The sequence below is a fragment of the Epinephelus moara genome, chromosome 20, assembly GCF_006386435.1.
Source record: "Epinephelus moara isolate mb chromosome 20, YSFRI_EMoa_1.0, whole genome shotgun sequence".
In the NCBI taxonomy this organism is placed as follows: domain Eukaryota; kingdom Metazoa; phylum Chordata; class Actinopteri; order Perciformes; family Serranidae; genus Epinephelus; species Epinephelus moara.
The window spans coordinates 37,533,061-37,546,928 of NC_065525.1; the positions used below are offsets into that span (position 1 = coordinate 37,533,061).

General features: G+C 43.8%; 1 protein-coding gene across 1 annotated transcript in view; it reads right to left on the bottom strand.

Moving 5' to 3' along the window:
- Positions 1-13,868, bottom strand: part of si:dkey-82f1.1 (DENN domain-containing protein 2A) — a 45,982-nt gene that overhangs the window by 18,845 nt on the left and 13,269 nt on the right. Inside the window, exons 2-3 of the mRNA XM_050073643.1 lie at positions 6,913-6,999; positions 1,082-2,122 (exon numbers count right to left, since the gene is read on the bottom strand). Of these exons, the coding sequence (XP_049929600.1) occupies positions 1,082-2,122; positions 6,913-6,998 (1,127 nt within the window). The 5' untranslated portion in view covers position 6,999. The remainder of the gene's footprint in view (positions 1-1,081; positions 2,123-6,912; positions 7,000-13,868) is intronic.

Below are 13,868 nucleotides of genomic sequence, written 5' to 3' on the forward strand. Positions count from 1 at the left end.
ATCTGTGTAATCTGTGTGTCATAATGATGTCAACGATTGTGTACTGTCCTGAAGTTAAGTAAATGACCATTAAATCAACATCGTCTTAACAACAGAGTCTTAACAAAAACTGAACATTGTTGCCTTACAAGAGTACAATTTATTGCAGAGCTGTTGCATGGCATTAGATGACGCTGAGTGTACCTAATAGACCGGACACTCTGGAGTGTTTGTTCACACACACAAAAATGCACACTCCAACAGACACGAACAGAAAGACAGCCTGACCAAACAAAGGGCTTGACACAGCACACTTGAGCAGAGTGAGGCCTCCACATATGGTATGGAATGTAACAGATCCAAGCCAAACTCAAAACAAGAATTCAGACCACTGGAGAAAATGAACAATAGATGTACTCCAATACTGCAGAGTTCACATTTCTTTGGTTTCCTTACAGAGCTGAGTTTGTTCAACTGTAACCATCTGAATTTGAGTACTACTAAATTCCAGCATGTTAATTGCTCTTGGCAGAATAAGTGATTCAGATTTTGGATCAGACTTTACACTTTACACACATTTTTCACATTTAGAAATGCCCGACAACTCATTTATGAGAGCCACAGGCCTTGCACAATAATTTTTACTGTCAAGGTTTAAATGCATGAAAAAGCGAGGGGGGGCCTCTTTGACATGACTCACACCACTCTGAATGTTGCTCTCCTCTTCCAGTAGAGTTTTGGAAAGAGGTATGAGTTCAGTGGATGTGTACATTCCTCACATCCAACCAATGAGCTCACTCTTTGGGATATTTAGAAACAGGATGATGTCACTGGTGGTTTTGATTTACAGCAGATGTGGGAGATGTTGTTCACCTCAGTGGTTGGTTGGTCATGTTGGGGGGAGGGTCAGAGTATACACAGAGCCATCACTGGTTTATTCTGACTCCACAAGGGCACTTTAAATCAATATATTTTTGTGGATTTAGCTTTGGAGACAAGAGAGCTTCTGTAAAGGGTTCACGGCCTAGGATTCATGTCTGCCATATTGTCAAAACTAATCATGGCTGCCTACATTTTTCATTCTATCTCTATATTCTCTTACCTGTTACTACTGTCCCGGGGTTTGTCAGCCCAGGGTCTCCTGCAAACTCCGGGTGGTGGGCACGTTGGTAAAGGTGGAGGAGGAATGGAGGGCAAAGGGGGCAAGTTCCTCCTTCCCTTCCCCGAGCCAGGCCCTGAAGCTGGGTTAGTGGGCGGTGTGTGGTGCTGGAAGGTTCTCTGAGGTTTAGGTACAGGGTTTATAGATGGAGCACCTGGCTCGCTGTACACGTTCTCTGGATCCCCTTCCCTTCTTCTCCGCGACCCACCAGGCCGAACGTCAAAAGTCCCAAAAATGGGCTCATTGGCCTTTTTTTCTGATTCCTCTAGCTCTTCCTTTGAAGGAGGGCAGAAGTAATTCCCTGGAAATGCCAGTGACGGTCTGTCAGGAACATCTTTTGTTGCCTTCTCCAGTTTCTTAACATGAGTTAAAACACTTTTCTTTTCTTGGGGTTGTTCTGTTGGCTTAGAAGCCCGAAATCCCCTCTCTAGGATCACTTCTCTGTCCTTGTTTGTCGGGCCCTCAGGAGATTTAGGCCTCGAATCCCCCAGCTTACCAACATTCTCCTTCCCTGAGTCTTGTCTGTCCCAGCTGACAAACCTCTTGCTATCTGTCCTTTGAACCTCCGAAGCTTTGGATTCCTTTTTCCTCACCATCTCGCCTTCCTTCTGTGTCGTGCTCAGTGGACATGTCCCTGAAGAAGTTAGAGGGGCAGACTCCTTTTTGCCCTCCCATTGTGAGATCTTATCACGGATGCTGGCAGTCTTGACTCCCGCTGGGCTCTTGTTGTGGTTCAGCTTGCCACACAGCCCGTTCTCCATGTTGGGAGTCCGCGGGTCGGTGGTGGTGGTGGCTCTCCTGTGAGCCAGCATGGTGTCAGGAGGACCCGGGCTGTCGCTCAGGCTGAGTAGGGGGGAGAGGGGACGCTTTGCAGACACAGCGGTGTCCTTCCTGTCTCTGTCCCCTGGTGACCCGCACACCTCTTGGCGCTGGGGCACCGCAGACGACGGAGCCTCCCCGACCTTCAAGCCACAGCACTGGAGCCTAGAAAAGAACCAAAAACAGAAAAATCAACATATACACTTCATACCTCCTTAACCCATAAAAGAGATGGAAACCAGAAACAAGCTGCATATATACGTATTCATTAGAAATATGCAAGCGATTTAATAAAGTAACAGATATTTTTACTCAAGTGTCATATACCAAAACCTTCCCAATCCATACTGGCTTACAAGAAGCTACTTAAATTATATACAGAGGCAACACAGAATGGGTGGCTGTGGCTCAGGAGGTAGAGTGGGCCTTCTGCTAATCAGAAGACTGGCTGTTCAATCCTTGAGGCGGGTGAACTGCATTGCAGGTGGTGCCTGAGCCTTTCACTCATAAATGTGCGAGTGAAAAAGCACTTTGAGTGGTCCAAAGACTAACAAGGTGTTATACAGATGTACCAAACAAAAGGAAGTGCATGCAAACACAGGGTATATGTTAAAACATTGTATACTGTATTTACACGTAACAAATTAAACATACAACGTTCTTAAATGTAGACAAGCCTTTAAAGGAAAACTTCAACTCCCCAAATTACCATTTGTATATCAGTTACTCAGTCTGTGTTACACTGAACTCAGAAAGAAAACTGTGTTATTCTCCCGTGTCTGAACGGAGCATCCAAAACCGTGAACATTCTTGTTGAATGAGGGATCACATTTAAAAACAACAAAACTAAATCAAAACATCCGTTTAAAAACTGTCACACAACTCCTGCAGTATAATCCAAGTCTTCTTTATCCAGTCATATCCTCAGTACTTCCCAAACACATGCATTTTCACTAAAACCATAATACTGTAATACTTGTGCATAAACAGTCTCAGGCACAAATGAGTAGCGTGCCTGCTCTGTTTATGTGGAAGTATTTTAAATAGTAATGTTTTAGCAAAAATGCATGTTTGGAAAGTACTGAGCATACCAGTGGATAAAGAGAACTTGGATTATACTGCAGGAGTTGTGTGATAGTTTGTAAACGGATGTTTTGATTTAGTTTTGCTGTTGTTAAACGGGATCGCCAATGACTTTAATTCATCAAGAATCCTCTGTTTTGGGGATTTTTATTCACTGTGGAGGCAGGCGAGAAAAACAAAGTTTTCATCCCATATCCAACATAACACAGGGTGAGTCATTTGGGCAAGGTTAAGGATTCCTTTAACAAAAACTGTTAGTGTTACTCAGATCTTCTGAAAATGCTTCCTGACTTTAAAACTAGTAGAATAAAGAACTGCTATGTTAAATCAAACTTTAGAAATTCAAGATATACAGTACATGCTTGAAAGTAGATTGTTGTCTCCGAGTTTAAGGCGATCATTTGTCAAACCAGGACATTAATATCTTACAAATCCTGAACAAACAAGTTTAATAATCCGATGCGTGTGGTGCTTGTCTTTATTATCTACAATTGGTATTAAAAAAGATTTCATCATCTTAAAATAAGATATTGAAGCTTTCTTGAATTTCCCATTTAGCAGCAAGGGACTGGGGCACGTTTCAAGATTAACAGACTGTCAAACACAAGATGGACTGTGAGGAGGGAACAAAAGTAAACCAAACAAACATGCAAAGAGTCTTTTCTTGGTAAGGGGACAGTGCTTACCACAACTGATGTGCACTTAATTCACACCAGATAAACAGAGGGAGAAAGCACATTGCACTGTTGTCAACTCTAATAATTTATAGCGCAATTATTTTCATAGAAATGTCAGTTGCTGCCTTCAGTGCACATAGCTCAGCATCATGCTTCCCATTGCTCTTAAAATTGGCCACGCAACGTGAGCACTTACAATTACGTCCAAATAGACCTTTGTTTTATGGGGTAAACAAGAATTCTTGTTAAAAGAGCTCAGACGTCTGTTTGGTGCCTCTGTTTCAGCTGTGAGTCACTCCTGGAAGATTACTGGGTCACGACTGTTTGAACTCTGGGTTTTGGGGTCAAAGTTTACAAGCTACACACACAGCTATTTCTGGAGAGCAGATGAAAGTATACACAGAAGAGGGGAGAGGCCGGAGTGTAGACGTGCATCTTTTCTTTGCTACTCCCAGCCCTCGCATCTTTGTTTTGGCCCAAAGTCCATTCATCAAATAATTGAATTTCCAACAAACAGAGGAAACGCGGCCTTGCTGGGTGACTTCTGATGACATCGCTGGATGTGAAAACCAACAGTCATGCAATCCAGAGGAAATCTCTGGGGGAAATTACTGATTCAAGTTTCCTCAGAGACCCTTAAAGAAAAGATAAAAAAACCTTGATGTTGTAACTATGACCAGTGAGGAAACAAAATAATTCTCTCTTAAACAGCCCTGGGTTTTATTAGTTCAGTTCCTCCCCTTCTCTCCCATCCCCCTTTTTTTCTCTTTACGTGTACCTTGGTTGGAACAGCAGTGTCTTTTAAGCATATAGCAACAGAGGGTAAAAACTAGGTCAAATAGGAAAGCCAAGTGAATGGGAGAAAGCAAGGGGGTCGAGGAAAAGAGTTACAGAAAAAGTGGAGCAGACAGAGAGGGAAATTAAAAGTGTATGTCCCCAATCTCAAAAAACACTTGTTTGTGATTAAGAGAGATTAAAAGACAGATATGAAAATGGGCAGTATGGAAAGCTTGTCTATCACCCGCAGCCAAGGATGGGTGGAGCATGGAGATGAGGGTCACTGAGGGTGGAAGGAGGGAAGGGGGCACAAAAGCATCTCTAACCAGCTAAGCTAACACAGGATCAGCGCATAGGAGAAAGGGACTGAAATTGGCAGAAGGAAATAAAAGAAAGGAAAAACAATTTCTTCTAATTATATTCCTGTGTATCAACTTTTGGTAATTCCTCAGGAGAGAGCTGTTGAGCAATGGTGACTACAGTAACACTGCAGACCCTCAAAACAACAGACTTGGAAGATTTAAACCTCCCAGTAGACAATCCCTGTTACTGGAACAAACCAAATCCCTTCATTATAATCTAAATAGCACTGATGAATATTGCAAGGATGACAGAAGGGACTATGGAGAGTGGTCACAGAGGCATTAGACAGTGGCAGCAGGGGGGTAGAAACAGTATCTAGATGACAGATGGCCAACCCTGCCCTGCTCTGCTCTCCCACCCTGCTATTGTTATACTGCTGACCCTAATGGAAAGGGGTGTCTCCAGCTTGCTTAAGAGCAGTACAGGCAGACCTATAAGATGGCCAAGGGGAAAGTGTAGCTTAAGCTGAGGCAACATGTGGTGGAGAATGTGTAGAGGTATAAGATTGCAGAGTAAAGTGAACTAGCGTACAGGCTCACAGCTTTTGTCACATCCTGCAGAAATTGGAAGATCTACTGGTTTCAGAAGTATTTTTCCTCACTGCAAAAACCCAGCTGAAAGTTAACAGATCATCAGATCAAATAAGGTTATGCAATGACTTCTCCTTTATGTCTGACAAAGCATTTTTGTGGACAACTGGGTGGGTCAAATCTCAAAAGATTCTGCCATATCCTTAAAGGTGTACTCCAGCGTCTTTAGTATGGGTCAAGCTCAACAGCATCTTTCAGAGCATGTGAGTGCAGTGGAGCAGTGAAAATTTCAGCTCCTGGCTCGCGGAGCTGTTCATTCCCTCCGCTCCCCCGCTCAAAATCGCTGCGTGCTCAACTCAGATTTCACCTCGCTCCACTCAAATCCCTCACCGTTCGCTCAATTTTCGTTTGACAGTACTTTGTAAACTCCATTGTTGAGGTTGAAGCCGCTGATTTTTTGACAGAAAATAGTGTGTGAGCAATACACAGATTTCTGGGTCTGGCATGCTTCGGACTCATGGTGCGAGCAGTGCTGGAGCAAAATAGGAGTGATATGGAGCAAGACATAATGCCATGGGCCAAGTTTTTAAAAAATCTGCTCTGCACTCCAAATCCTTCTACTCCTGCTCCCTGATTGCTTTTGCTTTGCTCACATGCTCTTGCGTCTCCCCCTTAGACCTCATCCTGCCCTCCACTTCATTCAAACTCCACACCTCAGGTATGTACTGCAGGGTTTCTGTTAAAAAAATGTCCAAGCTGAGATAACCCTGATTTTTTTAATTTTGGAAAGCTCAGAAAGAAACAGAAAGCTCCCTCCAGAGCTACAGAAGACACTCACAGAGTAGTACTCCTCCTGGCGAGGTGAAGTGCCCCTTTAATGCTTCATCTTTGAATTCAGGACTGGGATGTTGATTACCCTTGATGTACTGACCCAAAAGTTCTACAATGCTCAACCCACATCACCAGCATCGCTGTTACAATCGTTCGAAAAAGAGTGTTTAACTTTTGTGGTCAGTTGTTTTCTACTGCAATGTGCTTTGGGAGTTGAAGTTTACTTCTCTCTTAAAACTATAATGCACACTTTTTTCTCCCTTTCACTGATGCTGTTGTTCATTTCTTGCACTGATAACTGAGGTTCTCAAATGTTCAGACAGCCAGTCAATCATCGGGTCAATATATAAAATGAATTTGACTTTTACTTTCACATAGCCACCTGATATAACCTTGCCCTTCTACTATAAACAAACAGGACTGAGAGGACTGGCAGCCTCTACTGGCCTCTGTGCTGCACTAGCTGATCTGATTTCACAGCATATCACAGGTAGCTTTCTGATGCATTAAAGAAGGAACTGTTGCTCCTCCTTTAGTACAAACAGACAACGCTATGCAAAGGAAATTACATATCCAAAAACAAGCATTACCGTAGTATTTGCTGTAGCACTGATATGTTGGGCTCTAATTATTGCTACTGGACTCTGAATCAGAAAAAAAATACAGATATTTGATTGGCTTTTAAGGTACCTACCCGTTTACTGATTGGTAGATACAGTTGTCAGTGTTTGTACACAGCAGCAGGGCCCTCCCACCGGTCATGGTGCTAGCAGCTGGCATCCTGCAGTCACACAAAGACAGACACAATCAGTTACAGTACAATGTATTTATATAATGGGGTGAGTGCATTGTGTGTGTATGGTAAACGTTTGTTGAACATGTGAAAGCAAAGCAGACCTACATTTAGCTTGTAGGTCAGGAAGTTGCAAAAAAACACATTTACAAGTGAAACTGTTACAGAGCATAAATTTAGACAGTTGAAAATACATTAATATATTAATAAAGTTATGGAGATGATACATAAAAACACGCAGACTTATAGACTGACAAATGAGTTAGGTCAAAAGAAAAGCTGCTTCCCCAGGACTCCTTTAGAGAAGAAACCTCTTACCCTAGTGTGTGAATATAAACTACCAAAATAGCTAAAACCTCCAATTTCTGTGACAAACGAGACTCATTTTCTGAACCAAGTTGCAGAGAAGCAGACCTCACGGGTTGCACGGCATCCCCCAAACCCCACTTGATTAGTAATTGGAGGATACAGCTAAAAACAAAACTTAAACAATGGCCAGCCAACAGGCATAAACACACTTTATGTTCCAGCATCCATGTGGCATTACGGAAAACGTATATAACGGAAAAATAAAAACTCCACAAAATAATTAAGCTCCATTAGGAAAACATTACTGGCAGCTGGAAGCCAGAGAGGGGCACGGAGTTCAGCTTTATAAGGTTATCACTCAGTGTCTCGTCTTTTTGCATTTGCCAGAAACAGATTTCTGGAGTATCTTCAAGACAAGTACTGAGCACACATTTTGTTTTTGCACTTCAGATTCTCTCCGCAAACTCTCCTTTCAATTCCAGAAAATAACTTCCTTAATGTGCTGCGTGTCTTCCAGCATTACACATTTCCCTCTGTTCTTTATTACGGACAAGTTGTGCCAAGGCGACTGTGAGGGGGAGAAATTATTACTTGGTCCATTTGTCAGAGTATAATGAAACCAGATCCAGTTGGAGCCTCGCAAGACCATCCGTATGTAACATCGAATTAAAGCCTCTGGTGCACAGCGCTCATAATTTGGCCTATAAAAGCTGGTGGAGGGTTGGCATGGAGCAGAAGGGCCTAGCCTCTGTCTGGCACAGATGTGGTTAACATAAGAGAGAGGGGGGAAGGTCAGGGCTTACTCCTGTTGGCAGGTATTCACACATTTGTTCTTAAGTAAATTCTTATAGACACTAATGTATGCTTTGCCACCCAGCTGCATACCCACACACAGAACCTCATATAAAAACACACCTACATAGATCTACACATCCTGCCAAACTGTCCGTACTCCAAACCAAGTTATGGATGTGTGTGCATGTGTGACTTCAACCAGATGTGCTGGGATACTTTAGGGTATCCGTAGGCCGTTAAACATTTCCTGAGCACTGCCTGACTCAAACCCCCCTCTACCAATAAACCTGCATTAGCTAACCCTGACACTTCTCTCTCTTGCCCCCTGACTATGTAGGGAATGTGAGCCTAATTCAGCCGAATTCCTCAAATTGTTGTCCCAACTGGCAGTCAGAAAAAAAGTCACATTTTTGGTGGATTATGTAAAAAAAATTGCAGCCAAATAGCTGAGCTCTTCCATGAGTTAACAACATAATTGGCCCTCTGGGGTGCAGTGTTTTGAATGACTCTGGGCCTTTTCTCTTTAAGAATGGAAGAACAAATGGACGCTATGGAAAAGTTGCGGTCTCGGCTGACAAGAAGTACTAAAAGTACAATGTGTCATTTTTTAGCTCCCAGTTTTGCTCACAGCTCAACTTACAGCTATCCATTGCTTTGTCTTTAGCCCCCCATCGGCCCAAGGTCTAGCCCCCCAGAGAGAGAAGAGGAGGAGGAGGGTTTGCGTCAGCCATCCACCGGCCTGCAGACCCAAATTATTTTCAGCTGTGAGCCAAGCAGAGGTCACATGTTTGAGGGGAAACATCAACCAATTTTTTTTCCCTTCCTCCCCCTCCTGATTCTTTTCTCCTTACTAAAACCCAACACAGAAATGAAGAACAGAAATCCTGCATGGAAAGGGGGGTGGGCAGGGGGGACTGTAAAGAATGTATAGAGTCTCCTAGTTTTACAGTTTAATTTTTCTCTAGGTTGGGGACGGTGTTGGGTATCACAGGGGGAGAGGAAAGATGGGAGATATGAAGAGAGGGGGCAAATCGAAGAGGAGAGGGGGACTGGGGAGACAGGGGTTGTCAAAACTAAAGACGAAAGTGGATATTGCAAAGAATAATATAAGTATACTGTTGCGCTGTGAAAACATTGTAGGCTTTTAGGCTGTCCCACTTCATTGTTTGGAGCCCCAAGGCCAAAACAGAAAGTGCTGTAAGTGGAGATTCCAGAGCCTTAAAAGGTAATCTGGTATTTTCACACAATTCTGACTTACTTGGATCCCAAACTTGACTCATACATGCAAGACAGTGCTTCCCAGCACTCACCTGAACCTGACAAGCAGTAGTGTCTTTGCATCTCGTAAAAGCGGTACATTTGACAGCATTGCCAGTTTTACTGCGTTTGGTTACTGAGGAAACTCTTTTCGGGAGCAACGAAGGCTTTTGTCTCCTACAGCTATTGGCAACTATTGTTAACCCTGACCCTCAGAGCAAGATGGCCACCATAACAATACAGAGGCTGAGGGAAGCCATCTGCTGAGGCCAATAAAAACATCACGGGAAACTGCCCCCTTCAGCCTTAGTCCTGTGAGGTGTGACAGGCCGTGGACACTGTGGCAGAGGAAGTGGAAGTGGTATTGTTCAGCAGCAGCTGGGTGGATGAGCACTGGGTGGAGAAGATGGCAGCAGAGAGAGAGTTAGAATGGAAATAACGCACAGTATTTCTGTTTGATATTCAAAGAGACATTTAGGTTTAATTTTGCGAAGTCCCTCTCTAGTACCCTTTTTACCCAGAATCACCTGTTGACAGTTTACTGCTTGTTTTAGCTTCTTTGCCTAATGATCTTCAGCTAAAAAAAAATGCCAACATAATCCATCAAGGATAACCTCTAGTCCTGGCCTGAGATGAAAAAAGGATTGGTGCTCAGTGAACAGCACACAATCTTAATGCCTTGAAGCCTTTACTAGACAGAGATAGCAGCAGTCAGGGTCAGACGCAAGGCATCAGAGCCGAGCATCAGTTGCATAACAAACCCTGTGGGAGATTTCCATCAGCAGATGGACACTGGGTATCTGGCCATGGACAGATTCTTATACTGTAAACATGCACTCACATATACCGCTGAGACAGGGTTGTTGTTTGTTTAGGCGTAATGGCTGAATCCCAGTGTTGTCTTGTTGTAATAAATAGCATCTCAGCTATCAACTGGCACCACCTACTCTAAAAATGCACAATTAAGGGGAGGGAGGGAATCAAGGGGGGTTAAGTATGCCAGCAAGTATGACACTGACTAGAGGCAACTTTGGTGTTTATATCAACAGTGCAGAAAACTTTGCAAAGTTTGACTTGAGGGTAGGTCTGGAGGGACCATGCAATACCTGTATCAAAACGCTTTATCCTCCGTACAGTGGCTTTTTTTAAGACATATCAAGTCTGCATTTCCTGACCCTTTAGCCCACGCTGTACTTTGTCAGACTAGCTAGTAAAATGGGCTGTCCGACCACGCTGGAAGGCTTAACCATTCAGTACTGCCACATTCAATGGCAGGGTGAAAAGCCTGTCCTGAATCATACAGCGGGGCAAGCTGCAATAACAGTTTCAGTATTGGGATAACAGCATACAATGCTTTCACTAGAGCCTTGTGTTGTAAAAAATATAGATTTATGGATATATATTGAATTTGTGTTATGAATATGTTACGAAAAATCAACATTTTTTAAGGTGCTGTATCAAAGTTAGAAATTCCAGTATTGCGACAACACTACTAAAGATAAAAAATGGAACAGTGACAGTCAAGTTAAAGACCTCAGATCAGACCTCATATCGAGTAGACTGGCTCACAGGATATAAACTGTGGGTGTAGAGCCTGTTACTGGCCACTAATCTCAGACTGTTAGCATCAACATATAAAGAAAACTGGATATAGCATTGGAAGTGGAGCCCTATTCATTCCTATGCACGTTGCCTAGTGGCACATGAAGCCAAAAAGGCTAGATTTCTGCTGTATGAAATTACCTAGATTACCCTTCCGCATTGTGGGGCCCATAAAGCAGGTGCCCTAGAGACAGGGCAGCTGAACGGCTAACTTCTGCCAGCCAAGCAGCTAACAGTTTAGCCCTCCGCTATCTTGAATGGGGATAAGAATGATTTAATCATGTGGTTCATCTAGACTTTCAAAATGATACTGGCCCAAATGGATCAAATCCTGATAGTGAAACAAGTCATTTCCCTGAGGTTATGATGCTCAAAAAATGTATCCACTGATAACAGATATCTCTTCCACAATGTACGTCTATGGGGAAAATGTCTATGGGGGATGTTTTTGGGCCCCATGGCATCACATCCCCAAGCATTACAATTCTGCAGAAGTCCACAATGCAAAATTGGCTTCAAAGTCAGGTGCTGTTCTTTAACACACTCCCTGCATTTTCAAAATAGCCATCACCACGTGAAATTAGTCTTTCATAACCGGACCTATCTCCACACTTTGAACTAGCGACCTACATGCTAAAATGTTCTTCAGTGTTTCATGTGGCATTACTTCTGCAGTGATTTAGCCATTGTAATTCCAGCAGGCGCCTCTCCACCAAAACAACTGCCCTCCGTGTCTGCATCCTGGGCTTAGCGACGAACAGAACTACAAACATCCCAGAGCCTTTTTTTCCCTTTGTGCAGAATTATGACAGGTTCAGCCAGACTTTTCTCCAGCACTGGCACAGTGTGAGATAGGTCTGGCTATGTGGAATTACACACCTAGGGACCCTATATTCTCTTCCCATCTCTTCCCACAGACCAATGGCCTTCAAACGTCAGGTCTGCAGTTAGACCCTTCTCCACAGAGGAGGCCACTATATTGACTCCAAACTCCATTCATCTGGCACCCCGCGTAAACTCAATACTATTTGACCTCGATTGGTCATAGGGTTGTAAATGAATCCCTGATTCACAAAGAGTTGGCACATTTGTGTACAGTATGTGAGTCAGCACGCAGATTACTCAGCGGCACACACATACAGGCCTTTCATAGATGACACTTGGCCTGACTGGTTTTTGTTATCCTGAACTCACACATTGTTGGATTCACGAAGTGAGTAAAAGAATGAGCCTGGACTCATTTAGTGGCAATGTGATGACACATGCACACACACACACACACACCACATTTTCCACGATGAGTTCCTCAAGCAGTGTCAGTGATGAGCTGGCTTTTAAGAGCCCTGTTTTCAGGTCCTGGGTGAATCCTACTGTCAGTGATAAACTCTAACATGTTATCTTTATCTCTCTAATACTCCTCACAGTGCAAAGCTAAAGTAGACAATATCAACTCAGACAGTGGCAGCTGGCCTTTTTGGTTTCTATCTTTGTTGTTGAGCTCTTTGTGCTTGTTATCTTTAAGTGTTAACTCTTGGTGATAATCAGGACAAGGTTTGCTGTTGGAGTTGAATTGACTTTATCACACTATATGCAGGTGATGCTGTCAGTGTTTCGTAGCTAGCTTTATCAGACCTCTGGGTTGTTGTCAGCGAGCTGCTGGCTGGCTGCTGCTATAGCGCTCTGGCGGCTGGCCTGCCTGCCTCTCCCCAACAGCTGCTTCTCATAAAGATTTCATCCTCCCCTCTATCCCTCTGTCCCTCCATCCCTCTGTCCAGCCCTACAGAAACAGCTAACACCATGACATCATCATCCCTTGCTTGTTCTTCCCCAAACTGCTCTCTGTTTCTCTCTGTCATTTCGAAATACCTAAAAAGGGCAACGTCGCTCACGGCCCACGCTGCATTTCACAGTTATCAGGACATGGAGGCACACAAAATACAGAAAGCAACCAAAAAGAGGCAGCGCCTCAACCACTTGTCATCCTTATGAGTGAGGTTTTTAAGTAAAACTAGGACAAGGAGAGAACATGATAGCTCAAAGTGGGAATTATATACTGCGAGGAAAAAAATGTTTATTTTCCTCTTTCTGTCTGCACCCACGCTGAGTTGAGGACCCTATCCCCTACAAGATGTGGCTCAGTATAGCATGTGCCAAAGCCTTGCCTGCAATCAATTTAACACACCACTGCACATTTAGCCTGCTCTTTCTGGAATGGCAAACTTGGCGGCTTTTTTCCCTCCCCGTCCTTCACTCTTTATTTCTCCCTTTCATTCCCACTCAGTCTTGGAGTTGTGGGCACAAAAGTATGATGAAGGAGAGAGTGATGGATAGGAGGGAAGGATGAAGGGGGACTGGTTTTAAAGCCTTATAGCCTCTCATCCTCTTCCATACTGAACCATACCACATCTACATTCTGCAGATCTGGAGCAGAGATAATTCATGCACAGCCAACTTGTTTTGAGTGCTGACATTAAGTGCTTGGTTTGAGCGATATGGGGATTTCACAGTGACGGACATGTTGCCTTGACCAGGCTTTGACGGGGTTTTGCCTGGTTCCTGAAGAAGCAGAAAAGGAAGGGTTGATGGTAAAGGAAGGGATGTATGGAGAGGAGGAGGGAAGGAGAGGGTCGGGCAAATAAACAATGGAATTTTATCTGGGCTCGGCAGCCTCCCTCTCTCTTTTTCTCTCTCTGTTTCTGTCTCTGTGTCCTGTTCAGGGCCCCTGCTGCTTTCCCAAGCTGATTTCATAGCAAGGCCTTGGACGCGAGCCAAACAGGCCAACTCTATCACTATGTGTGCCTGTATCTGCGTGTGTATCTGCCCATGCATGCGACTGACAGCCAGAAAGTGTGTTACATACAAGCCTGGAAGCTGCACACTCGTTGACTTTATCA